Source organism: Doryrhamphus excisus, linkage group LG1 (genome assembly GCF_037039965.1).
Source record: "Doryrhamphus excisus strain RoL-2023G ecotype Guam linkage group LG1, RoL_Dexc_Guam_v1.1, whole genome shotgun sequence".
NCBI lineage: Eukaryota > Metazoa > Chordata > Actinopteri > Syngnathiformes > Syngnathidae > Doryrhamphus > Doryrhamphus excisus.
Window position 1 is genome coordinate 21,128,683 of NC_136357.1, and position 27,913 is coordinate 21,156,595.

Below are 27,913 nucleotides of genomic sequence, written 5' to 3' on the forward strand. Positions count from 1 at the left end.
GACCACCGTTGGATGTCAATAAATGAATTTCCACAAAGTAGGATCTAATACTAATACATATTTTCATAGTTCCAGCATACCAAGCTAACTTGTTAGGTTTGCCAATTTACTTTTTCTTAACTTTCCAAAGTTGTGTTGCAAATAGAGAGGGAAGGAAGAACAAATGAAGAAGCCTAAAACGTACCACTTCCACACGGAATGATAGATTTAAATCCGTATATAAAATGGGTCACCATCAGTCAGGGGAGGCAGAGCCTTGTCTGTTACAATGAAAACAATGAAAAATGATGACGTAAAAGAAATAATACTTACCCATTGAACTGTATTCAAAATGTATTTTTCCAAGTTAATGAGGAACCCGTGTTAACATATCAACCTCCACAAGAGTCAGGGCCTCACCACACATCGTCAGTCACCACTTGCTGGTCCCAGGATGTGACCAGTCGAACCCCTGGGTCAGAGTCTGCCCATCCGGAAGGGATTCATGACGCTAATCATCGCATGGTGCTAAACGCATCCAATGCATATAAAGCCCCAAAAGTTCCAAAATGTACAAGAAAAGGCTCGGCTTGCCAAGATGTTGTCCTCCTGGTGAAATTGGAAAGTGAATGATGTCTCTGTCTGCCTCACTTTGATAGCTCAGCATGTTTGGATGGGAATTGATGGCCAAGCATTCCTCAAAACGCCTCAAAAATGCAAGCGTGTTGCGATGCATGAATCTGTGTAAATATCCTTGCATATCAAAAAGCAAAATGCTGCAAACCAAACATCTGCCACTGTTTCTCAAGTTGTAGTTCTTTATTAAAGCAACACAGTTTAACCTTTGGATATTTGACCATTTTTTTATATTCCTTCCGATCCTGCGGCTCAATTATTCCTCAGTGCGCTCATTAGACACGAGTGCAATCATTTGCAAATCTCGCTTGCAGATCAGTCCGACGCCACGTGCGGGGGCAATCAGCGCACTTCTTCTCACACAGGCATTGCTTTTAATCCAATCAGATGGCATAATCAAGCACAATGGCCGTGATTCCCGTCGGCCTCGTGAGATTTGTTCCAATCCAGCGAGCTGTCAGAGAAGCTTTGATTGCTCCGCAAGCTCGGACTGATTCCCGAGTCGACGCTGAAGGAAATAAAGAAAGAAAAGTGATATTTTCCATGTGAGGGTTTGCACGCTTAATGACCTGGAGTTTGCTCTCTTACCGGGATGGGATTGGCTCCATCTGAGACAATAGTCAACTCCCATGTATTCCGATTTGAAAATATTTGGCTTGGAACTGCCACTCACATAAAACCTTTAACAGTACAGCCAATTATAAGTTGTAAGTGGGACGGCAACTTTGGATTGTTTTTGATTTCTAAAACAAACAAAAAAAAGTCATAATATCAGAAACAAAGAAAACATCTGGGTCTGCATGGCGGACAAGTGGTTAGCACGCAGACCTCACAGCTAGGAGACCCGAGTTCAATCCCACCCTCAGCCATCTCTGTGTGGAGTTTGCATGTTCTCCCCGTGCATGCGTGGGTTTTCTCCGGGTACTCCGGTTTCCTCCCACATTCCAAAAACATGCTAGGTTAATTGGCCACTCCAAATTGTCCATAGGTATGAATGTGAGTGTGAATGGTTGTTTGTCTATATGTGCCCTGTGATTGGCTGGCCACCAGTCCAGGGTGTACCCCGTAAGAAAATGATAGTAACAAAGTAACAATAGTAACAAAAGGCGTGCGCAATAGAGGAAAAAGTACAAAAGAAAACAATTGGCTGGCGACCCTTCCAAGGTGTACTCTGCCTTTTGCCCAAAGTCAGCTGGGATAGGCTCCAGCATACTGTGCCCCCACAACCCTAATGAGGATTAAGTGGCATCGAAAATGAATGCAATCAGAAAAAATTTTGCTTTTTTAAATTAAAACCAAAATATGACCCTAGACAGACCAAATCAATACGAAGGAAACACAAACAATTCCAAATTTTCTTTGCTTTTATGTGACTTGCATCAGATTTTTCCATGTTATGTGAACAGAATCCGATATATATGTGATGCGACTGCAGTACAAACGGTCAGGTCGCATTGATACGTCATCGGGGGGTGTGGAACGACGTGCTGACCGAGACATTAAAGGTACTCACAAATGGAAGCAGTCATGGCAAGGTTTGGGTTACCGTGCAAAACTTGGATAAAGGTGCTCACCCATGTAGGCAAAAGTTCTTCTCATGTGAAAATTAATTTTAAAAGGTGTTAATAAGAGATAATAAGAGAAAATGAGCAATATAAGACATAAATAAGAAATATTTGAGGCTGTGTTTGAAACCGCATACTTACTACTACATACTTCCATGCCCATGCTATCTACACTCCATACTGCATACCCAATCCATCAGACAGTATGCAAAGCGTTTACACTACAGCGTACTACATGATAACCCACAATGCATGATGCAGCTGATTTCACTTCAGCGCTAAACTCTTTTAAATATCACTAAAAATCACTTTATTGAGATTTTTTTAAATCAGGCAAGAAAGATGCCGTTTAGATCCAGAGTGTGCCATTTATTTGTCCAAATACCAACCGTCAAAATTTCGTCAAAATTTAAGCTAGCCGAAGTGACCAACGCACTTCAGGTTATTTTCACAAAATAAAACACCCCCTTATTTTTCTCATACGAACTGATCCAACTCGCAATATATCCTGCTTGACACCGCCGTTTGGTCCATCTTGCTGCTCAGTGTCAGCCAATGTTTTGTTTTTTTTTGCGCACGTCGCGTTGCATCCTGGGTAATTTGATGATACATACGCAACATTTCTGGCAAATACAGTATGCATTCGGGAACTTCTCACATACTCAAACATGACCTACTGCTAGTAGATACACTGCATACTCAAAGAGTTAGTATGAGTAGTAGGTAAGTATGCGCTTTGGAACCCAGCCATAGACTTACATGTGGTAGTATTATAAGGATTTCTTACTGTTTCTGTACAGTACTTCCTGCAGTGGCAATGTAACATTACTGACACTGAGCGACCCCTCAAGATTTTTAAGTAATAATAGGCCATCATCAACCACCAAACAGCAATGCTATGAATTCATCTAATGCAATAAGTGCATGGTTTTCAAACATGCCTTCTGTAAAACTACAAATAATGTAATGTAATCATTCCTGTAGGTATTTTTCACTGATTTTGATGCGCTAGCTAGCACCTCTGCTTGTGCTCCTCCCTTGCAAAACATCAATAGCTAGAGAAGATGGTATAATTCCACACTGAGATGATGTGTTGACCTCTAAACAAGTGCTCTCCATTACGTAGCCGGTGCTACGATATGATATTGCCGCTGCCTTTCTCAGGTTCCCCTGCGCTACATGACACCATGTTGGGGGGGGGCGTCATAATTGACCTTAATCAAATTAGTTAGAGCTGGCTGGCTCCAATTTCAAAATAGATGGTGGCGTTGCGGGGGGTTTGAACCGAGAGTCGAGAGGATAATACTTCACATTATTGTCGCTGGGGAGAGAGTGAACTACCACCACCTCCCCCCATCACCAGATGGTGTTTATGCAATTGAAAGACTCTGACAAAAGCAATAGATATTTATTTGTCGAGTTCCTGACTGCGGTGTGTGGCCAATTGGTTCATCAGCACTCATTCGAGGCTCTTCCATCAATTAGAAGCAACGCTAGCTCGCCTCCAGATTGTGTGATTTGCATGGGATACACATTTATAATCTATTTTCTTCACACGGTGGCAATTAAACCCACCATTGTCGGCCTGGCGGGCGGCTAAATAAGGCGATGATTTGTCATATTGTTGCAACGGCTGGTCGGGGAAGGTGAGGTTGCGAGTTAGCTGCTGTCACATGGTGGATGCATGCGATGAAGGATCCGTTCGCCGATAAAAATACGCAAAAAAATAAATAAATTATCATAAATAGTACACAATCATATGTACGCAAAAATGACTTATAATAATTAAGAATAATTAATGACATATGTACGTCCAAAACATACAGCAAAATTTGTTAGCAATCAGTTAGCAAATCTGTTATGCCTTTTTTATATCTTATTTTCTTATTATTTATGTATTGTTTATTTCCCCATTATATTATGTAATTGGAGTGTAAAGGTGACTATAGGGGTGCTAATTGATGCCTGGAGGGCTCTAATAATATCAAAAACTGTATTTGGAGGGTCATAAACTGGTTTTCTATGCTCTCACTATGAAAATGTTATGTTTAATTAAGGAATTTAATTTGGAGGAAATTAATTCACCATGGTCGGGTCTGGGGCCGATTACTGTACTGCAACGGGTGCTGCTGTGCCCCCCCCTAAAAGCACTCACAGGTCTGAAGATGTTATTTTTGCTGTTCATGTTTTTATACTAATATGTCATGGCCAGTCATGCCAATTAGAGCCCCCCCGCAAATAGATTACAGTCCTGTGGGAAAAACTGGACAGTAAAAGACTATGGACAAGCCGAGAGGAAATTAGAGCCGTCTAAGCACAAATGTCAGGTCTTGCAAGGTGTAAATGGAAATCACAGTCGCATTTTAATTGCAGGATCTATGGACTCCACGGACTATGGCCATAAAACATGAAAAATAATCATTTTGACATTTCCCAATGTTTTTACCCCCTCACACACACATGCACTTAGGGGGCCAAGTGTTGGTGCGCTATAGATTTTTAAAGTGCGCCATTCTGTCAGTCTAATGGGATACTGATGAAAAAAAAAAAACTCAATAGTGCTGATTTGGCAGCCTCCAATCTGCGAGGCCCACCGTGGCTAAATGAAATCAACTGGCAAGAGTGCATTACGGCCATATGAGCCCGCTGCTGCCTTCAATCCATGTACACACACAACCATAACAATAACACAATGCCCTTGGTAGTAGTAGTAGTAGTAGTAGTAGTAGTAGTAGCAGTAGCAGCAGCAGCAGTGGCAATAGTAGGACAGGACATCTGGCAGGAAGAGTAAATGAGTTTGGCGTTCGCAGACGGAAGCTTTGCTTTTATCAGGTACACATCTTGGATTCCCCCTCATGAGGGACGCTTTTAGTGCCTGCACAGATTGTTCATTCTCCTTTATTTGACTTTCTTACACACTTTTTCTAAACGTGGGATGAACTGTCAGAGTCTAGTAGGCCTGTGTGATGCGTAAGAGTAAGCAGACTGGATTTATTTTATACAGTATTGTTTTAATTCAAGGACAGCCTGTACAGTCATCCCTCCATTAGCGCGGTTAACTTTTTTGTATTTAGAGCATTGGAAACCTGTTTGCGATCTTTTAAATACGCTTTTTAATGATATTAGAATCCTCTTAATGTGAAATAATACCCTTATAATCACCTTTAGACTTCCATTACCCAATATAGCAGACATACTCAGAAAAAATAAGGCATTTAAGACATAAGTAAGACTTGTGTTGCAATAAATATCTTGCAGACGTGTGGACAGGAAGTGTAGCCTGGGGTTCAAAAGAATAGGCTGTGTTATGATTATGGTTGTGGTTCTGATTAGGATTGTGATTACCATTATGATAATAATGGCTCATTTAATTAGTTTAATTGTTTAATTGAACTGATAATTGAATTTCCACAAAACAGGATTCCTTGTTTAATGGAATATTTTTGTACTTACAGCATAAAAAACCTATTTATGACCTTTTAAATTTTTGTTTTATTATTAGAGCCCAATCAAAGCCCTCTCGACATTAAATAACACCCCTATGGTCACCTTTTCACCCCAATCAGCCAATATAGTTGACACAATAAGAGCAAATTGGCACAAATAAGACATAATATTGACCTGCACATGTTAGCATCGAGAGGAACATTGTTTCTTGTTTTTTTTCTGGTAGCTGTCTCAACAATGTAACATTACTGATGCCTAGTGGTCTGTTTAAAATACTACATCTCACATCTTTGCATGCGTTTTCTGAATACCTTATGTTTGTATTTTTGTTTGTTTAGGCTTAATTCAGGCCAAAAATACATACAATTAGCTTAAAAATGCCTTTTTTACTATCATTTTACTAGTAGTAGGCAGTAGTCAATCGCGAAACAACAATAATTTATTGATTTGTCTTTGAAACATTTTGAAACCGCAAAATTGGAACCTTGAGTGGGTTATTATTGTGCCTGTTGTGAGATCATTCAAACCTGCAATGAAAGCCTGCTGTTCTGGCAATCAAGTCCGGTGCTTGTGTTACTACTGACACCTAGTGGTCAGTTTATTTTTTGTACTTTAGTTTCTTTATCCTTTTTTATGCTTTAAAATGCTTAATTTAGGACAAAAAGTTTGCTTAGATATGCAATTTTTTTATAATAACAGGCAGCACTCAACCACAAAACAGACACCATTTTTTTAATTAACAAATTTGGAAAAAAAGCTGATAGAGCGAGGGCAGGATGTTCGAACCGCGTAGCGGCGAGGGACGACTGTATAGCACTCCCTTTGAATTTTGCAGCATTTATATTTGTCTCAGTGTTTCTCTGAGCTTGTTTCATTTTGTGCTGCTGACTTGAGCCTGTGGGCTGACCTATGGATGGCGTTGGTGACATTCTGAGTGTAATGTTTGAGGTTTCTTTCTTAAATGGAGTTTTCCACCATCAAAGTTCAATGTTCAACGTTGTGAATTGACTTCTGCAGAGATGAAACCGACTAGACTTGACGTATAGTCAAACATTGGTGTACTGTGGGATATTATGTAATGTGACATAGAGTAGTTTTGTACGTTTTTGACAGAAACGCTGTGCTGTTTTTGAGAACCTGTTGCCAAAAAGCGCTCTGCTGAATATTTTGACTGACATGACAAACCCCAGTCGACATTCTCCTGGTATTTCCTTGTCTTTTACTACAAAATGACAAAAATCCACTTTGTCACCAGTCTAAACAAATCAGACGACTGATTTTGATATTATATATTTATATATGATTTATTCATATATTTACATTTATACATTCTTTCTTCTTCTTGTCATGACGTGGTCATGTGTATGTTAAGAGCGCCACAAGTAGATTAACATTGTGTATTGCATTGTTTTCCTGTTTTGATGCTACTGTTTACGATTCTCGAAGCAGTTAAAAATTCCACTAACACTACATTGCAGTTATCATTCAGTGTAATGAAGTGGTTAGATAGTAAACCCATTCAAACAGAAGACCAAAGGATCTGTATTTTTTGGACTATAAGTTGCTCCGGAGACCAAGTCGCACAAGTCGCACAAGGCCAAAAATGCATAATTAGGTAGAAAAAAAACCATACACAAGTCGCATTTTTTGTGGGTAATTTATTTTACAAACTACTTGACCTAAACAGACATTAGGTCATCTTGGAAGGCAAGTTCTACACGAAAAATAAACATGATCAGAAAAGGTGTCCAGTGTTTATGTAACATAACAAACACGTTTTAGTACAGTAGCTGTTTTATTTTCATAATCGTAGTAAGATTAGCCTCCGCTGTACGCTAGTCCATAACAAGTTTCTGGCTTACTCCAAACATTCTCTCTGCTGCTCGACTACTGTTTTCAGTTGCTAATTTCACTACTTGTAATTTCACTACTATATATAGGAGATATCGGTGCGAAAGTCTAGAGTGCCCTCTTGTGGCTGTCTGGGGAATAATATTTATATATATATATATATATGTATATATATATGTATATATATATATATATATATATATATATATATGTGTGTATATATACATATATATATATTTTTTTTTTCATTTATAAGTCACTCTGGAGTTTCAGTCGCAGGAACAGCCAACCTATAACAAAAGTGACTTATAGTCCGGAAAATAAAGTATATTAGCAGTGCCACTGAGCCAACAAACAACTTCACAGTTCCCACTCAAATTCAAATAAAAGACTAAATTGGAGCGGGGAAATAAGCTCACCGCGCTTATTTAACATTACATCATGACTCTCAATTCATTATTATACATTTAGCTGATATCTTGAAGAATTTCATGAAGAAAATGCAGACCAACTAAAGTAGCAGACATCTGCCTGCAATGCAAAAAAACGCCAAAAGCACACTCGATACAATACATTATTTTGCTGCTATAAATCAACTTGAGCATGTTTTCCAACCCCAAATTACTAAATGTTTATTTTAAATTTGTGTGATGAAAACTGAGTTTGGTCTACTCATCTTAATTAATTAGTATGTTGGCATTTACAGTGTTGAAATCAAATGTATCTGGCTTGAAGTAACGTGTTAAGCTCAGCCTGTTCACATCTGGATGGATAATAGACCAACATCCTACCCTGAAAATGAAAAATATGTATAAAATATGAAAGACCTGTTAGCTCATATTTGGACGTCTCTATTCTCTATTGAGGCGCGGTACACCCGAGAGTCAATTAAGGAGCCTTGAATTAACCATTCCGTGTTTGCTAACCCATCATCTCATCCTTCCGGAGCCATTTCCACACTTGATTGCTGTCATTTTACCAATCTGTCCAATGCTAAAAGTCGTCATAATTGCTTTAAAAACTTGCAGGGTAAGACAAATATTCCTTTTCCCTCCACAGCTGCCTTGGATAATAGGTTTTCCTCAAGTAATTGTCGCTCACTGTGCCCTCTGATGGGAATGCCTAGTCCAGATGCAGGATTATACGTGTGTGTGTGTGTGTGTGTGTGTGTGTGCGCGTATCTCTGCACAGCCATTGATTTCCCTTTAGCCTTGTTGTCTTTTGTCGTATGTTCTTGAAAGCTTGCTTATGGGTGTTATTTGTTTTCTCCCCTTTGCCCTTCCCTCCTTCCCTCCTTCCCTCCTTCCCTCCTTCCCTCCTTCCCTCCTTCCCGTCCTTCTCCTTTATTTGCATGTCGTTTCTCCTGCTCCACCTCCCTTCTCCTCTTCCTCCTCCTCCACTACCGCCATGTCCTCTCCCTGTGTGCTCGCTCAGACACTACGCCCAGCACTGAACCTGCAGCTCATGGTTGGTATCTCTACTTTTCTCTTTTTGTCTCTTTTTTGTCTCTGTGTATTATTTCCTGTATTCATTTTTTTTCATCCTGCATCTGCAGCGTCTTTATGAAACTGTGTGTCACAGCGCCCCCCAACCCCCACCTCCCACGGGCTTGCCAGCTGGCTACAGTGTCTCTAGCACAACGTGTGTGGCATAGCAGCAATAACATAAAACTCTTGATAATAAACAGTTTTTTTCATCAAAATGTGAGTCAAAGATCCTCTACAGTATATGACAAGCGCCCTGCTGTTTATAAGTTTCTACAGCAATCATGTCAGTCAAAGATCTTCAAAGCAACAGGAGCTCTCTGCTGTTTTTGGGAACTTATTGCCAAAAAACGCCAGTCAAAGATCCTCTGGATGACACAGTGGTGCTGTGGTGTTTTTAAGTACCTCTTTAGGACCGTGTAGGAGGACTATGCTGTTTTTGAGAACCTGCTGCCAAAAACACAAATCAAAGATCCTGTATTTTTGAGAACCTGTTGCCAAAAATGTTAGTCAAAGATCCTCTTCATGACAAGCGCTCTGCTGTTTTTAAGTATATACTTAAATTTGAGTCAAAGATCCCCGATATGACAGGAGCACTCTGCTGTTTTTGGGAACTTATTGCCAAAAACCGCCAATCAACACTGTGCTGTTTTTGAGAAGCTGTTGCCAAAACGCTAGTCAACGATCCTATATGGCAGAGTTGACGAGCCCTGCTCTAACGCCTTGCTTGGAGCCAATCCAGATGCTCGCCATCAAAGCGTTCTCTTCACCTTGGAAGTTGGAGGCATCGATCTTTGGGCTCTTAATGAAAGGCCATGTTAGTGGAAGATGTCAGCTGCTGCTGCTAGCTGACAGCGAGCTGCACGGACTAATTTCCTTTGTGGTGAGGTGAGCACATCTGGAAAAGAGGGGCGGGGGTGGGGGGGTTGGGGGCTGCACCTGCCAACATGGCTGTCAGCAAGCGGGAGAAAGGAGTGGGATAATTGAGCGGCGCTCCGATATCCAAGACAGGAGTGAAAGAACAGAGAGTGCGCTATAATAGCCGCTATGCTCGCAGTGGGACTATGACAGGTGGACCACCAAAGTTTAACATTTGGACCGCAACAGAAATGAAATGACAGGAACACCAAGTGGATAATGACCACCACACAACCACAAGTGGTGTTATGGATTTCCTGTTGCTGCGTGTTTGACAGGAATGATGAAATTTACAATATTAATATCACATTCATGTCGATAATAACGCCATTGGATATTGACCGGGCAGGAAAGTGAAGTTTGTTGCTAATTGTGCAACTCCTGTTTCTAGTTGAGTTTCCATAGTGGAAGCATAGCAAACCTGCCTTCTAAATATGTTTTTTTTTTACATCAGAGCCCTCAAGACATAAAATAACACCCCTATAATCACATTTACACTCCTATTACTCAGTTTCGTCAACATAATATAGACTTGCACGTTAGCATTGGGAGACTTCCTTCCGTGGTGTAACATTACTGCCACCTAGTGACCAGTGTGGAATACTACATATCTTCGCAATACATTTGAATGCATCATCTGAATGTATTATATTTGTTTTTTATTTCATTTGGCCATTTTTATGCTTGTAAGTGCTTAATTTAAGCAAACATAGGTAACATTAGCTTAAATGTGTATCTTTTTGACAAGTAATAATTTGTATTCAACCACAAAACAGAATGATTTATTAATTCATATGTTTTTGAAAAACTGACGCACGAATATTGAACCGCTAAGATTACTGTAATTCGAAAACTGAAAATGACGCAGTAAATTACCGCACACGTCAGCAGCAATATTCTGACTTTTATCGCTGTCGTAAGAAGCAGCAATAACCTTCGCAATATGGATTTAATACCGTGTCGCCCATGCGCCGTGCATACATCCAGTAAATGTTATTTTCTCCTCGCATGTTGCACAACTGTTTGTGGACCAGATGCTCTTGAGACAATTTGCCATCAATCGCAGGCTGTCAATCATCTCCATCTGTCAGCCGCTTCTGCTACCTGCTGGAAACGAGACACCTGCAGCCACTCGCCAACTGTTAGGGCATTAGCACTTGTGGAGGATCGTGCCGAGTCATTCCGGCGTATGATAGCATGTAAAATAAGCGCAGCAGCTGTTCAGTAAGATCCAATACAAGATTTTTATAAGAACATTAGCCTTTTTGGGAAGATGATAATGCTCATTTTTACATCAATTTGTCATACCAATATTGTGTAGGCTGTTATTTTATTGCAGAAGTGTGGCCTATGAGTGTGTCTATATTTAAAATATATATTTTTTACATTTTGTAAATAATATAATAAATAATAATGTTTTTTAACCTGAAAAAAGAAGGCAAAAATTGTTTCATTTTTGAAGCTTTTCTTACTATTTATTAACGACGAGAAGATCTCCTGTCTTAAGTCTTCTTATTTGCATGGACTTCCTCAAGCCTAATTTCTTCGGACGCGCCTCATCTCAGGTGGCGTGTGATGCTCTAGTAAGCCGTATTACCGTGGAAATTGCTTGGAGCTGGTGTCCATGTGCAAATAAAGAAGCTCATTTATCATCAACTCAGCCTGCGGGCGTCACTGGACTCAAAATTTGCAAAAATCTGCAGACAATTAGAGGCGCCATCAGGTGATTAAACTATGAGAAGCGTGGCTACACGCTAGAATAGATGTACTTTGACATCGCTGTCGCATAAGGAAGATTTGTGTTGAAGACAGTGTAGAGTATGCTGCTCTTCCTGGTTCAACCCAGCGACAACAAAAATCACAGCTTGGCGGTCACATGATGAAACTCCGGAAGGGAAAGGTAAAAGTCACACCAGACGTACTTCGGTGTCCTCCTGCTTGGTTGAAGCCAGGGAGAAGGAAAGCAGTTCCAATAAAGCACCACACATACGTGCTACATAAATTAGCATTTATTGAAGACACTGCATGATATGCTGCCCCACAGATCTAAAGAAGGTAAAACAAGAACCCCAAATTTACACAAATCTGCATACAACTGAAGAAAGGCATTGATAAAAGTTGGGCAAATTTCACAGAAATAGTTGTTGTTGAAGATAGTGTGTGATATGCTGCCCTGATTGGATGAATGGGGGGGGGGGGGGGGTCGATTGGCCATCGTAAATTTCTTCTAAAAAAATGTTCATAAATTTTCAGCCCGTAGCATTGTGACTTTATGATAGTGCTGTCAAGTGATCAGTAATCAGTTTAATCACTTGTCTACCCTGTGATTAATCATAATTAATCACACATTTACCGAACCTTTGGCTTCATTAAGTAGACTATATATTGAAGTACATTCATTCATTTTCTACCGCTTATCCTCACGAGGGTCGCGGGGGGGACATGCAAACTCCACACAGAGATGACTGAGGATGGAATCAAAATCGGGTGTCCTAGCTGTGAGGCATGCGTGCCAACCACTCGTCCACCGTGCAGCCTCTATTGTAAAGTACTACAATTTGTATCAGTCCCTGCAATGGTAACCTTGTGTATTATCCACTCCTTAGGAACATCACATGCTTCCCCGGAATGTCTTTCCTCCGATTTCCCTACTCCTGGTGTAAATGAGTGCAGCCGCTAGCTATTATTGATCAGAAGTGCCGTTACCTGGAGGTCGTTATGGTTGCTTACTGCTGTCCAGCGGCCTCCTGCCAGTACATCAAACGTAGCTTTGGCCAGCTGCTCCGACCACGTTGCCTTTTCATTTCCATACAGTTCATAAATTCTTGTGATGACAGTTCCCTTTCAAGGTGTTCGATGCCGTATAATGGCTCACCTGTGGCTATCTATGTGGGATCCCGAAGCCCCTCGTCTTCAACGATGTTGATGGTTCTCTCGTCTCTGCCAACCCTTTCGCCAACTGCATTATTCAACATTTTTGGTTTTGGTTGAAAAGTCCGAGTCTGGTGTACTGTGGCAGGGTAGCTGGATGACCACAGCTTGACAACCACAGCTTGACAACCACAGCTTGATCCCACGCGGTTAGCATCCTTGCTAATGTTATTGCTTTGCTTGGCTCACATAATATTTAAAAACATTTTCTACTACTAAAATTTTTTTTTTTGCCTCATAATATTACAAGTTTATTCTCGTAAAAGTGCAACTTTTTTTTCTCTTCAGAATTTGCCTGTTTATATTTTTAATATTCGGACTTTATTATCATAAAATTCCAGGTGGTTTTTTTCTGTTGTTTTCTTTATTTTCCAACGACTTTTTTACCTCATAATTGTGACTTTACTTATTTTCCGTGACCTAATTTTCCAAAAATGTATTTAATATATATTTATTTATTTAGTATATAAAGCTTTATTCGTTTATTTGTTATTTTTTTTGTCAAATATCGTCTTGTAAATTTTCTTCTCCTAATTATGACTTTATTCCCATAACATATGGACTTCATTTTCATAGCATTTTACATTTTCTGCAACCTAGTTTTCCAAAAGACTTTATTTGTTGTCGTCTTTGTTTTTCATCATATTTTTATCAGTATTTCAACTTTACTTACTATAACTCTTTCTCATTAATTACAACTTTTTTCTCTTAATATTTGCACTTATTTCTTGCAAAATGACTTGCCCGTGTTAATGAATTGAGCACAACTGACTCATTATGGCTAAAGGTTGGAGCTAACCTGTTCGTGCAGATAAGGTGACGGAGGTGGAAAAGCTGATGGGGAGCGGTTGACCGCACACTCTTTGCCACGGGCTGTTTACCTCACACATTCAAATAGTGGACTTTGTCTTGGGGCCTTCTTTTCCCCAGGATTAGTTCGTTTGATTTAGGTTGGCACACTTACTCCATCCGGGGATGGGCACGCAAAGCCCCTAACGTCATTTCAGCGGCACCAGAATAAACACGCGGCCTCCTGCCGTTACTATCAATATGCAGAGAACAGTGGCGGGACTTCATTTAGGACGTCCTCTGCTGCCTTACTTTCGCTTTGACCTTCATGAGATTCCCCACTTTATAACCACCTTATTTACTCTCTTGTCTTGTCATGATGAGTACATTGGAGTCATGACATTTACCTTATGAAACAGTCTTTCATCCAGACATTTTCTTATTCTGGGGAGTTTTTCCTGCCGCTGTTCAAAAGCTGGAAGCAGCTCGGCAGCGGCGGGATAGAAGTGGGAGACTGATTTTGGGGGGGTTGGGGTATTTGCTTCGTAATCACGCCCAAGAGAGAAAACAACGTCCCCCTTTCCCATTAACAGGACTGATGTGCATCTCTGCAACAAGCCGCAAACTCATTTGGCCTCGGGAGCCACTGAGAGTCCTCCATGTGTTGGAATAAGTCACTCCTGAGACCACTAAAAGCCATTATTAGAAGGTGTTTATCCAGCTAGCCCTGGCCTAGATACAGCAGTAATATCCAGAGAACGCTTACAGCCCATAATTATATTACATTTTGGATGAAAACCGGCCCTGATTAGATAAGTGATGAACGGCTCCATTAGGGAAAAAGGTACACGGCTCCTCGAGAGCTTGTGTGTTGTTGGTTTATTCCTGGAACGACTTTGGATGTTTGCTTGCCTCCTTGTAAGGCCGAAGATTGAAGTTTACAGCCAGTCAGATCATTTCTTCTTATTCTTACGATCACATCATCAACTGCGTCGTTATTGTTCCTACGGTTTGCACAACCACTCTGGCAAAAGTAAAAAATGTGAAAATCTGTTTTTAAAACATGTTTTCATCATTACTTGAATGAAAAAAAACACAGAAAATTCAAGGATGGATATTTATTTTTATTGGGACAATTATACTTAGTAGTATAGAAGTGTACTGCATTCAAATTCATTCATTCTTTCATTTTTTACTGCTTTTTCCTCACAAGGGTCACAGGGGTGCCGGAGCCTATCCCAGCTGTCTTCGGGCGAGAGGCGGGGTACACCCTGGACTGGTTGCCAGCCAATCACAGGGCACATATAGACAAACAACCATTCACACTCATATTCATACCTATGGACAATTTGGAGTGGCCAATTAACCTAGCATGTTTTTGGAATGTGGGAGGAAACCGGAGTACCCAGAGAAAACCCACGCATGCACGGGGAGAACATGCAAACTCCACACAGAGATGGCCGAGGGTGGAATTGAACCCGGGTCTCCTAGCTGTGGGGTCTGCACGCTAACCACTTGTCCGTCATGCAGCCCCGCATTCAAATTTGTTTGCAAAAAAAATCTCTCGCAATGTCTCTGTCATCAACCGCTGATGTTCTCCTTGTGCTGCCTGTTGGACACCTATTACTTCGTACACCAGTGGTTTCGTTTTCGTTCTCCTTCAGGACAGGTTTCTTGTGCGATGGTTCGGTTTATTTTGCATCTTTCCTTGTTTTTCACCCATAGACAGCTCTTGGGTTTTCATGTTGTTTTCACCTCTAAATGCACTTGCCGCAGCAAAACCTGTCCTGCCCAGTCTGAAACTGAGAGTAGACGTTCAGTGCTATTTATTGAGTATTTAAGCAATGTAATAGGCCACACCTGGGTATGTACCAATACTTTTGCCGGGTGTTCAAGTGAATAAGAAATTGAGAAAATTGGATGTACTAAAAGTCCAAATGTTACACCAATAGTCTGATTCTCTACTTTAGTTAACCTCTATTCCCTCCTGTCAGTGTTTTAACAGCACTCTTGTCTTATTTTATTTTATTTTTTCAAATGAAAGCACTTTCTGACATCTTGGAAAAAGTCTCCATAAGCTGTGGTCGCCCAAGTGGGTCTTACGTGACGCCGCGACTACCTGACAAGGAGAGGCGGTCCAGCTGACAGTTTTAAATAGGTTCAATGAAGAAGTTGGTGAGGACTTTAATTACATTTACTCTTCAAGGCAAGAGCGGGCGGCGAGTCGCCATGGAAGTGGATCTTGACAAGGCAATGTGCTCTTATGACACCCCGCCCACTCGCCCCCTCTGATTGCCCCTCTATCTGAAACGGCAGCGCGGGCACACCGGCAAAATGACTAATGCTTAATTAGCAGATTAGAAGATCCAATTAGGAGATCTGCGCCTGTCCTCGCTGTCAACACGTGCTATGAAAATGAGAAAGTGCACCTTCGTGTTGGCGTCTTGTTTATCCCCGTGGACACCTCATTTGAAGACCACTCCTGCTTAATCACCGGTCCTTCAGGCACATTTTAAAATGGAAGGAGGTTACACGGTGTGTCAGGTTTGAGATGGTGATGTGTTGGTTTGCATATCTGCAAACAACAAGATGAACTGTAAATACCAAGTGATGCATGGAATGGGGCATGCTAAGAACCGGACAAGAAGAAGGTCTCCTGTATTTACTTCTGGGCATGTCTCGGTTAGTGGAGAGAAGCCTTTGGAATGAAGAGTGAAATATTTTCAACCAGCAACAAGAGTCCAATTCCCTCCATTCAACCGTGATCTTGATGACTGAGAATCTACACCAGGGGTTGTTCACTGGTCACGAGGTCATTGACACTGGTGGCTTGGGTGGGTGAGACACACAAGCACCAGACTTGATCACGAGAACAACTGGCTTTTATTGCTGGTTTGAATGATCTCACCACAGGCTCGATAATCCCTAACACGGGCTACGACAGTACCCCCACCAAGCTAAAACTGAACTCGGAACACCCACATCACTTCGACTTCACTAAACTTCCGATGGCCGCTAATCGGTCTCTCTTTGGCGCTGGCATTGCAATTGTTTGTGTCTACTCCTGTTTCAATTCAATTGTAAACTGTCCTTGAGACTCTTGAGGTTTTGCCACAGGAAATGCATCAGTGGCATCGTAGCAAGCCAAGTGGGAACCATGCAGCAGGGAAAAAAAAGACATTTAGGGAACAGCAATGTCTAAATGATCTCCTTAAACGTATGGCATCAATCCAGCAGTTTGTAAGCAAATAACACAAATGTACTGTATTTGACTGGGCAGCAGTAATTGCATGGAAAGTGATGTTGCTGATATGACATGCAAATTGCTTTCTATGGTTTCAGTGGCAAATATCTGTGAGTGCTTTCAGGAAATGACAGCAGATGTTTTCCATCTGCCATGGCGGGTAGTTATTAAACAGCAGTATTCAGATAGGACATTCACGCAAACTTTCCATTTTACCCACCGAATTGTCTCTCTTCTCAGACCGAAAACTCAACTTGAAAATACCTGCTTATGTTCACAACTGCACAATACTGATCCACCCGTGACCACCTGTGGGATTTAGATTCATTTCCCGTTCCAGTAGGACATAATGGGAATGAATCCATTTCAGGGTAAACTCACTCACAAAAGTCAGTCGGGTGTCCAAATATTTTCCCAGCAAGGGCCACTTAGTAAAAAATGAAAGGATGCAACACATTTGGATATGCTAAGATGTTAAATACCATATATGCACTTAAAAGCCTTTCATTTCCTCAAAAATTGACGATGCGCCTTATATGTGTACTGAGCATCATATGCATATTTTAGACCGCGGTGTCTAACTTGATTGCAGAGGGGGCCAAAACATGACCTCCCACCCTCATTTTTACATCGGAGTGGGTTTTGTGTCCATTCGTTCTTGCTTTAAATTTCGACGTTCCTTTCTGTGGATATATTGTGGTTATTTTGGTGTAGTTGTTGCTTTCAATAAAGGGATTGTTGAATCTCTCAACGTCCGGGTAAACACATCGCATTCCATGAGATGTGTAACCCGGAAGATTGGCAGATGACGCATTTCCCAGCATGCTTTGCTATAGTCAAAATGATGGCTTTTGACCATCTTGTGTTATTTTGTACAGACAGCGTGTAATGGTTATGTAGTCATGTAGAGTTAAAATATTTGGACTTTGGGTCTGAATTTGGCACTTTTATTAAGAATGGTTGTCACATGTTATTACAGGAGGAATTGCTTCATAATGGAGAGCGCTGTCAGCACTTTCTTTCATAAGGTCTTCACGGCGGGCCAACTGAATGCTATTTTTCAACCAGTTCCACAGCGTTTGTCGGAGTTTGACATATGTATTTTAGTCTAATAAATGGGTTGTGTCCAACCGCAAAAGAGTGATACTAATACAGTATTTATGATTATATTGTAATGGTAATGGTAATGGTTTAATTTGAACATGCATCAGATTACAATTGAGTGCATCCCATAATCAGTTCCCAGTTCCACATGTCCGAAAGGAGTAGGAAGAAGCAAAGCTTATTAAATCCTACCCCTCCATCTGGTACTTTTACAATCACTAACTGTTACATTTGTTCACTTCCTGCTTTCCTAATATCATTTAAGTACTTTTTTTTAATAAATTTTTATTTTTTTATTAATTTTTATTTTATTTTTATTTTTTTAATAATGTACCTCGTACCAAAGTAGGAGGTGATATGAGCATCCAATGCCATAATGGGTACCATAGTAAGTGTCAATATAGTGATATATATAGCACATCATGACTGGTTCAAGACTCTTCATCCTTGTATTTAGCAAACATCAACTGCTTGTATTGTTTCTTGAATTGGCTCATCGTTGTGCATTGTTTGATTTCCTTACTCAATCCATTCCATAGTTTGATTCCACATACTGAAATGCTATGGCTAGCATAACGTAGTCCTAGCATAGAAGTGTTTCAAATGTACTTCTTCCCTGAGATCATATTTCTCCTCTCTTGTAGAGAAGTATTGGATGACATTTTTAGCTAATTGCTTATTTTTAGCCTTATGCATTATTTTAGCTGTTTGAAGATGAACTATATCAGCAAGTTGAAGTATTTGTGATTTTAGAAATAAGCAGTTAGTATGTTCTCTGTAGGCGGCATTATGAATTATCCTTACCTTTTTTGCAGTACATTTAGTGAGTTGTTGAAAAACGATTGTTGAAAACGATGCATAATTCATAAACCACATAATTAAAAATGTATCGTGGTGAGGGATTGCTGTATAAGAAAGAGCCAAACATACATTACATTCACCACAATACTCCTGCATCATAAAACACAACGTATGGTGCAATACTTGGCTGAAATGTGTGGTCTCTGATTTTTGCCAAATTTGGTTAAAATCTGTGTCATCTGTGGATTTATGTGATTGAAGTCATGACATTCTTCCCTGTGGGACACCGCGCCCCAGCTTGAGATGCTCATTGAGCTGACATCTCATGAGATTTGACCAAGATCTTGCGAGATACAGTATGCAGCGTGTTTGCCTGATGTCATGCATGACGACTGAGTGGCCAATCAGCACACATCACATCGTCCATGACACCACTGCTAGCCTGGGATTTTTGTCATCACATGTTGAACTTTCTTTAAAATCTGGTTACATTTGGAATTTTTCATTTTTGGAGCGGCAGACAAGCAACTTGGAGTAAGAAACATGGCAAATTTGGAACATAAACTGACCTTTTCTACTTCTTGTGTCCCAGCTATTTCCCTTTAGGCCAAAGTCCACATTAACATCGTAATAGGAAACAATGTTCAAGTGTATCTGCCTGAAAGCAATTGAATGTCTTCTCACTTTAATTGAACGCTTTTGGATTTTTCACGGGGAGCATTCCGTCTACTTTGACAGGCAGGGCTGCTCTTCTGGTTTCGAAGCGGGTGACGGCTAATGCTATCATTTTTTTTCCTGTTTTCCCTTATGGGATTCATTAGTAAAATGTGTCCCGCTGGACTCCCCTCCACCTCCCACTCCAGGCTGGAGAATGGAGGGTGTTTTTCAGCTACGACAGCTAATGTATGATGTGCCACTCCGTACGTGAACAGATTGCTGAGAACGCCCAACGCACGTTCTTGCTTTTACTAGAATTTCTACCCAAGTCCTTAGAAATGGTTTAAATGTACGAGATAAAAGAAACAGAATGTGCCAGGAACGCAACAGGTTACTGGTCCACTCTTGGAAAAGACCAATAATAAAAGACGGGGCCACCATATCCCACTAAAGTCTCCGGATCCAACCCTTGATCAGCGTCTGTCAGCAACTCCAAGGGTTAATATCCAAAGATATTGCAGCCTTGGATATCAGCTGATACTGATATTGGTCCACTGATACATAGCAAATACTGCTATGGCTTATTTTGGAGTGTGGAATGTTAGAAAAGGATTCATGAAGAGATGCATTCAGCACACAGACGAGGGCCTTCAGGCAGACGTTTGATGCCCCTACACAACCCGAAGGTCCTTTCTTCCATTGAAGGATCATGATGGTGCCGTGGATCTCCTTGTCATGTCATAGAAAAAAAACTTTCTTCCACCATCAAATGTCCCATTTTTGGTGCTCTCCTGCAAATTCCAAATGGACCACCGTCAAGGTTCTGAAGAAGCTAAACAACAGTAACAATGGGATCCTCCGGTTCAGGGCCAGTGACATTTTTTGGGTCTTTTTGGTCCATAAGCCTCGGCATGTTTGAATACGTTTCAATGGATGGTCTTCCCACGTCCAACCTCAGCAGCAATGGGACGCTGCAAGAGGTGTTGCTTATGCACCTCAACAATGCCATCGTGTGCAAAGACAGAAAGCTCTTTTGGCTTTGCCATCAAAAGATCTTGACAGTGTGCGTACCTGACAGAAAATGACATTGAATCCAAATTTTTGCTTAGATTTTGTCCTTTCAAGGCTGTGGTTTGAACAGTAAGACACTAGCCACGTTTACATGAGGAGTTTTCCTCTTTCCGAAAACAATGGTATACATGGAAAGGAATATTCCAATCTCTTGTCTCCATGCGCCGCTAGAATCAAACAGAATAGTCAACGGGGCATGCCCAGTAAAACATAAACAGTTTTTCTTCCACGTGTCGGAATAACTCCGTATTGCCAGTTTTACGTTTGTCCAGTCTTGAAATGTAGTTTGAACCAAAAAGAAACGCAGCAGTCCAGTGCCGATTGCTGGCCTCCATTTTTAAAACCGAAGAATGTCTGGATCTGCGTGTTACGTCATATCTGAGCATGCGCTGAAAGAACGCACCCGGGATAAATTTATACAGGAAAAGATTAAATTCAATCTTGCTAATATTTTCTAATTAAACTCGGGACATGTTTTATATAGATACGTATATATTTTCTTTTTAATAAAAGTGGACTTGTGAATGGCGTATAGAAGGGTTTAGATTCTGTTCCACGGATGGCGCTAATGCACACCAAAGCTGCTTGCCAACCGCCAATAAACAACAGAAGAAGAAGAAGGCACCCTGACAACTTTCCGTTTGAGTGGGTACAAGATACCTCCATTGGATTGGGGAAATGAATATTTCACCCCTGGGAATGCGATTATATGTTCGGATTGGCACTTTTCTTTGGGAATGATTCTTTCTGTGTGAGCAAATAAACCGAATGCAATCGGAATATTTGGGTCCATGTATACGTTGCTAATGAAAGAAGGAACAGTGCAAAATGTACATTCATGCAATTTTAAAAGCGGCAGAGTTGCATCCTTTCATTTTTCACGATGCGGCCCTCGCTGGAAAAATCTGTAAGCGGGGGTGTCCAAAGTGCTCGTTGGTTCCGCTAGGCGGCTACGGCGATGCTGGATGATTAGATGGGGTTGGATGTGGATTAGATGGGAAGTAATTATCAGATCAGCAGATTTGTTTCTCCAGCAACGCTACAGCACACAGTGATTAACAAGTAGGCCCAAATGACTCATCTGGAACATTTGGTTTCTACCATGAGTTGCCATTAAGAGCGAGGATACGGAGGTTGTATTATTTCCATTGATAAAGAGTATATTAGCTTTGCTGATGAAGTCGAGTACGCGTCTGCGATGTAGGATGGCGGTAGAGCCCTTTTAGCGCACGGTCATTATTGTCCTTTCTTGACAGATGCCTTCCATAATCTGCCTTACATCAAATCTAATCTGCTTTCCATCGTGTCTCATCTTCATAACTGTCCTTCCTGCATGAAAGATGGCCTGAATGCAATGAAATCTTTTTTTCTTGCAGATTCTCGAGCCGGGGAAGGAGCCCCTAGAACAGTGGACCATGCGGTGATCGGGGGGGTCGTAGCCGTGGTGGTCTTCGCCATGCTCTGTCTACTCATTGTCTTGGGACGCTACTTTGCAAGGCACAAAGGTACCTTAGACGGGTCGCTTCAATCGCTCATGTCGTCACCGGTCGGTCTACGTGCCGGGTTATAACGTACAGTTGCAGCCGTTGGTCAGATCCGTCATCGAAAAAAAGCAACAACAAGGATCTCTCCCAATGCTAACGTGTGTGAGTCTATATTATATTTCTATGGTGCGTATCCTCATTCGGGTTGCGGTTATGCTGGAGTCTATCCCAGCTGGCGAGAGACTGGTGACATTCATACCTTTGGACAATTTGGAGTCGCCAATTAAACTAGCATGAATGTTTGTGGAATGAGATCAGAGTACCTGGAGAAAATCCACGCACATGCAGATGTGCGAGCGAGGAATCAAACCCGGGTCTCCAAACTTTGTGGCTCTCCAAGCTTTGTGGCCTGCACGCTAACCACTCTACCACCATGTAGTCTATTTCAGTTCTTATTATGCTTACTTGAATGGGTGTAAGGTGACTATAGGGGTGTTATTTCATACCAAGAGGACTCTAATACAATTTTAAAAAAAAACGTATTTAGAAGGTCGTAAACAGTTTTTTTATGCTCTAACGATGAAAATATTTTATTTACAAATAAGGAATCCTGCATCACAGAAATTCGCTTGTTAACTAGTTAATTCCTGATTAACCAGAACATTCAAAGGTTGCTCCAACCCAGTGATAACCCGGGGGGGCTGTGGAGGGCAGAGTGTGCATGTAACGATGGGAATAGAACCATCAACAGTATGAAAGTGTATCCAGTCAACCCTAAGCAGTCACAAAGAGTGGCATCAGAAGCTTAAACCACAGCACTCTTCATCGGAAGGAGGACCAGACGGAACGAGAGTCAATCTCCACGATTAGCGTTGAGGTGGCGTCCAACAAGGTCACACGAACAGAAAATACGACGACGTAGGTTAGTGTTAGCGGGCCGCATGAATCAATGTTTACATAATCAGCTGCTTTCGGGCACCGTGGCATCTTTTTGTGTGTCACCTGAGCAGCGGGTTCATGGTCCTCCCTCGTCCTCAGGTACCTACTTCACGCACGAAGCCAAAGGGGCGGACGACGCCGCCGACGCAGACACAGCCATCATCAACGCTGAGGGGGGTCACACCAACTCTGACGAAAAGAAGGAGTACTACATCTAATCAAAGCAGGACCCCGCATCTTTTTGTGTCCTCTTTATGGGACACTCTTGTTTCTGGGGGGGGGTGGGGGGTTAAGGTTTTGAGAGGCGATCCGAGATGGGAAGAAAGACACGCTTCTTTTGTCTAGTCTAGTCCGCAGATGTAGGTGGAATGTTTTTGTGTGTTTCAAACAAAAAAAACAAAAAGGAAGAGTTTTTAGGAAGCAGACCAAGAGGGGGGGGGTCAGGTGCCAGAAATCACTGTAGAGATCTTCTTCACCATACTCCCTCTTAAACACACCCCCCCCTTCCCCGCCCCGCTGTTGTCGAGTCCAACCATTTTTGCAGAAAATTCTGTGCCTTGTTCGGGTTTTTTGTTGTTGTCGTGTGTGAGACGCTCATTTGCATCGCCCCGCCCCCTCCCGTTGTCGTGTTTCTCTCACGAGGGCTTTGAAGTGACACAATGACAAAGCCCCCTCTTCGGATTCCTCCCTAAATGTGTCGCCTGCATAACAAGACTCCAGTATACTGTGATGACAAATGCATGGAATGCTTTACCATTAGTGTACATAACAATGAAGAAGTCATGGACTCGTAGATGCCCCGCCCCCTTTCTCCCCGCCCAGCACCACCCTTTTAGAGCGACATCAAAAAACCACGGTCAATTATCTTTCTATCGGTTTTAAAATTCATCCTATCTTTAAAGGACGACCACCATGCTCAATTTATACTCTGCAGAGTCCGGGGCCGGCATTCTGGGGGGGTTAATGTTCGTTTTTTGTTTAAAAAAATCAATGCCCTATTGTCATCTCACAAGTCATACAAAGTAAATAACAAAACACTGTACTATACACGAATCCTTACTACAAACTATTTTTTACAGACGACTAGAAATACAATGACTGTGGTTGTTATAATTCTTATTATTATTATTGTCCGCTTTTGCTCCCATCAAAAACAGAACTTTTTTTGGAATTGTGCCCATCATCCGCGATCCTGATGTGAGACGAGAACACACACGTCTTTCCACTTTCTCCGTGGTCTCCATAGCCGCCTCATGCTGGGATGGCGATTCACATCGTCCGCCCTTAAAGCTTTTTAAAAAAAAACAATCCATAATCCGCCAACAACGTTTTACAAGCTGTCACGTTCATGATAACATGGAATATTATACTCATAATGGGAATATTATTATTCTATTTTTATTCCCATTCCATTCTCACTTTTTCCCCACCACTAATTAAAAAAATGACATTTATTTTTTGCTTATTGTCATAATATTATATATTTTTTATGATGTTTTTCAAAATTTTAACTCTATGCTGCTAAATTTTCCTCATAATATTTATGTTATTATACTTTTTTCTCACTAAAATAGGAATTTTTTCCTCTTCATATTTTGAGTTTATTCTCATAAAATTACAGCTGTTTTTTTAATTTCTTCCAGTCTCATAATGATGCCTTCATTCATATAACATTTTGACTTTATTCTTTGTTTTTTATTATAACATTCAATCATTGGCTTAAAATGACGCGTATTCAACGTTCTGATGAATGTGTGCTCCTACACTACATAGTGGAAAACCTTGTTGGCCGTTTATGGATGGAGTCCTTCATAGGTGGACTGCGGGAATGGAATTCCCATGCCAACATGAGGCGGCTATGTTCAGTGGAACACAGAAAAAGGAATCTGGGGAAGCCGGACGTTGTCTCACATAGAAAAGGGTTGGAACTTTTTTTTAAAGTGCAGTTTTTTTTTAATGGTTCCAATTTTTGCATGCATGAATATGAGTGCTTCATTCCTTGCTTTACGTATTCCTGCCAAAGCAAAATTGCTTCTTTTTTTTCTGCAGAACGCCAAAAGTCATGAACTATTTATTAACCGAACTTTAGTACGCATGAAGGCGCTAGCCTGTTAAGGATTTGTCACATGTGTTCACGGGGAAAGCAGCATCCCGAGCGAGTCGTTAAGATCAAAATAGCTCTCCTTATTGTTGTTGTTGTTTAATCAACGGAAGCAAAATCACATTCGACCGTAATTTCCTCTTAGCTGCACTTTCACGTATTGCAGCTGTTCCACATACAGCGTCTCGCTAAATGTTCTCCTTTTTTGTGCTTTTTTTTTTTTATAAAATAATTATTTTTTGGTGAAAAAAAAATCCAAACATTGCAAACCACAATCACATTCTCAAATGTTAAAATGTGGCAAGTTTGGCTCAAGAAAAGCCAGGAAATGTGTAAAAAAATATTGACCTAATTTAGAATCCCGAGAAGTCCAAAACAAAAAAATGTGGAAAGTTTTGGCGGTACATGTTTGTAAATATTATAGGCACTTTGTATTTATTTATTTTGTTGGATAAAATGACAAAAGTACGACCAAAATTCGGGGATAAATGTCATATTTCTGATTTTTTAAAAAGGTACAAAAACCTCCCCAAAAATAATTGAGTGAAAGTCACAACAAAAGAAAACAAAGAAAAGTGTTTCAGATGAAAAATACAAAAATTGTGGCAGTAATACATAATTTTGTAAAATGCAAAAATTGCATCAAAATATTCTGATTTTTTCCCAATAAAAAGACCAAAAACAGAACAAAGAAAATTGTGGTGCTAACACAAAATTTGTAATAAAAACAAAATTGCATGAAAATATACACCAAATTAGTTTTTGGGGAGAGAAATTCTAATTTGGTACTTAAACTTGTAAATCTTAATTTTGAAACGTTTTCTTTGAAGAGAAATAATACAATTTGTGTCTGTAAAACAAAATTTGGGAAAAATTCTACATTTACAGATATGTGTTAACAGGCCGGACCAAAATCACAATTTTTATTTATTTGCTTTTGAGTGCATATTGGAAACCAAATCAAATCTCTAATAAAAGTCAACAATATCGACAAAATATGCAATGTGAATGTGAAAACTGAAGCAGTAAAATTTGCAAAAGATGACATTTGATTCAAAACTGGCCAAAACTTTGCACCATACTTGCACTTTTTTGTCACGTCTTTCAAAAACAATTGTACAATTTTTTTTAAATCTCACAATACAAAATAATGACTCCTATTTGCGTTTACCGTCGGGAAAAACTACGACGTCTTGCTGCCCATGTGGACACATTGGCCGCTTAGCACTTCACTGCCGTGTTCGGGATTTCTAGGGAAATTTGGGAATTCTAGACAGCGCAGCCATGCTTGCAAACCGTCCTGAGTACGTATGACAGCTTTAATACCATCGTCACGCCGCCACGACACCCTGGAGTTTCTAGTTTGTTGAGTGGTGCACTTTTGACACTGTACACTGATGACGACACTGTTTTTGTGTTTGTTACGTGCTTGGTAGGTCTACAGATTTGGGTACAGATTTGATGTGGATTTTTTTGGTTTTGGTCTGATCGAAGAAATAATATTATGAGCTGAGTTTGTAATGTTGCTTTATCGGAATCACAATGCACGATTTGTCCTTGAGCGTGAGCACACATGACAGCTTCCATTAGAACCCTGACATCTTGACATCTTGAATTAAGGAATCCATCAATCAAAAGCATCCATTCCCCCAATACTGATGAATTAGGATGTTATTTGCATGCATTCATTTTTGTTTTTCCCTCAAGAAATGTACGACAAAAAGTAATTTACGATCAATTGTGGAAGCCAACCAGACCTTTTTCCGAAATAAATATTCCAAATTATTATCATTCACAGTATTAAATGACAAAGCAGGTCATTTGGTGTATCTCTGTGAGAATTATTCAGGATTAAATCATGAAAAACGTTCCATAAATTCCATGAATGTGGGTTTAAAAATGGTATTACATTTTTCTACGATAACGCCCTGAGGTTCATGTGTGACGTAAAAGCAATCCAAATGGCTAGCGTTGTCATTTTACACCCAAACAGCAAACATCGAGCATCTACTGTATGTTGGACATGCTTTTCTGTATTTTATTAACTAATATTTGGTGCACTGTAATACGATGTACAAGTACTGCTTTGTGTTGACATCAATTGTACCAGGATCTGAAAAGTTGTCGTGCTACTACTACTGCTCCTCCTCCTCCTACTACTACTACTACTACTACTACTGCTACTACTACTGTCACACACCGCCGCCTTGGAAGCTCCCAAAAAGTTTCAAATGTGTCACTCCAGTCATTCATTTTGATTTTATTCATCTTCTTTTTTTAGAACTGTTATTTTGTCTTTTGCTGTTCCTGGGAAATGTTCACGTGTATTAAAGGAGGAGAGGAGCGCCACATTCCCATACACATTTTGTATTGGTTCATAAATAGACATTTTTACAAAAAAACAATAAAGAGTTCTTGTCTTAATAAAAAAGTATTGATATCAATGTCCAAAAAAACAAGTGTTGTTATTGCTGATTTCACAGTCATACTGTATGTCTGCCCTAGCAACTATTTTGTCTTGGTTAATAATAATAATAATAATAATCACAATAATCATAATAAAAACAATTACTATTATTATTATCGTATTATATTATTATAATAATAATATAATATAATATTATTAATATAATAATAATTATTAGTATTATTGTTGTTGTTATTGTTATTTACCATATTGCCATAATAATATTTATTAATAATTATAATATTCCCAATAATTATTATTATTAATAATAATATAATGTTATTAATAGAACTAATAAAATAATATATTATTAATATAACAAAGTATTATTACAGTGTGATTGGATACTGCACTAAATGTCATTATTATTATGTGTCATTATTATTATGGGATTATTATTATATGAGAATAATAGTAATAATAATAATAATTATTATTATTATTA

At 40.1% G+C, this 27,913-nt stretch overlaps 1 protein-coding gene across 5 annotated transcripts in view; it reads left to right on the forward strand.

Annotated features, from left to right (window-relative positions):
- LOC131132813 (cell adhesion molecule 1) overlaps window positions 1-27,439 on the forward strand; it is a 371,964-nt gene extending 344,525 nt beyond the window's left edge. For 3 of the 5 annotated variants that reach the window (XM_078791837.1, XM_078791848.1, XM_078791845.1), the window contains 3 exons: window positions 8,913-8,945; window positions 21,854-21,982; window positions 23,000-27,439. In XM_078791837.1, coding sequence (XP_078647963.1) covers window positions 8,913-8,945; window positions 21,854-21,982; window positions 23,000-23,118 — 281 coding nt within the window. In that variant the 3' untranslated portion in view covers window positions 23,119-27,439. The remainder of the gene's footprint in view (window positions 1-8,912; window positions 8,946-21,853; window positions 21,983-22,999) is intronic. The other 2 variants (XM_078791841.1, XM_078791852.1) reach the window with 1 other exon arrangement.
- The last annotated feature ends 474 nt before the right edge of the window (window positions 27,440-27,913 follow it).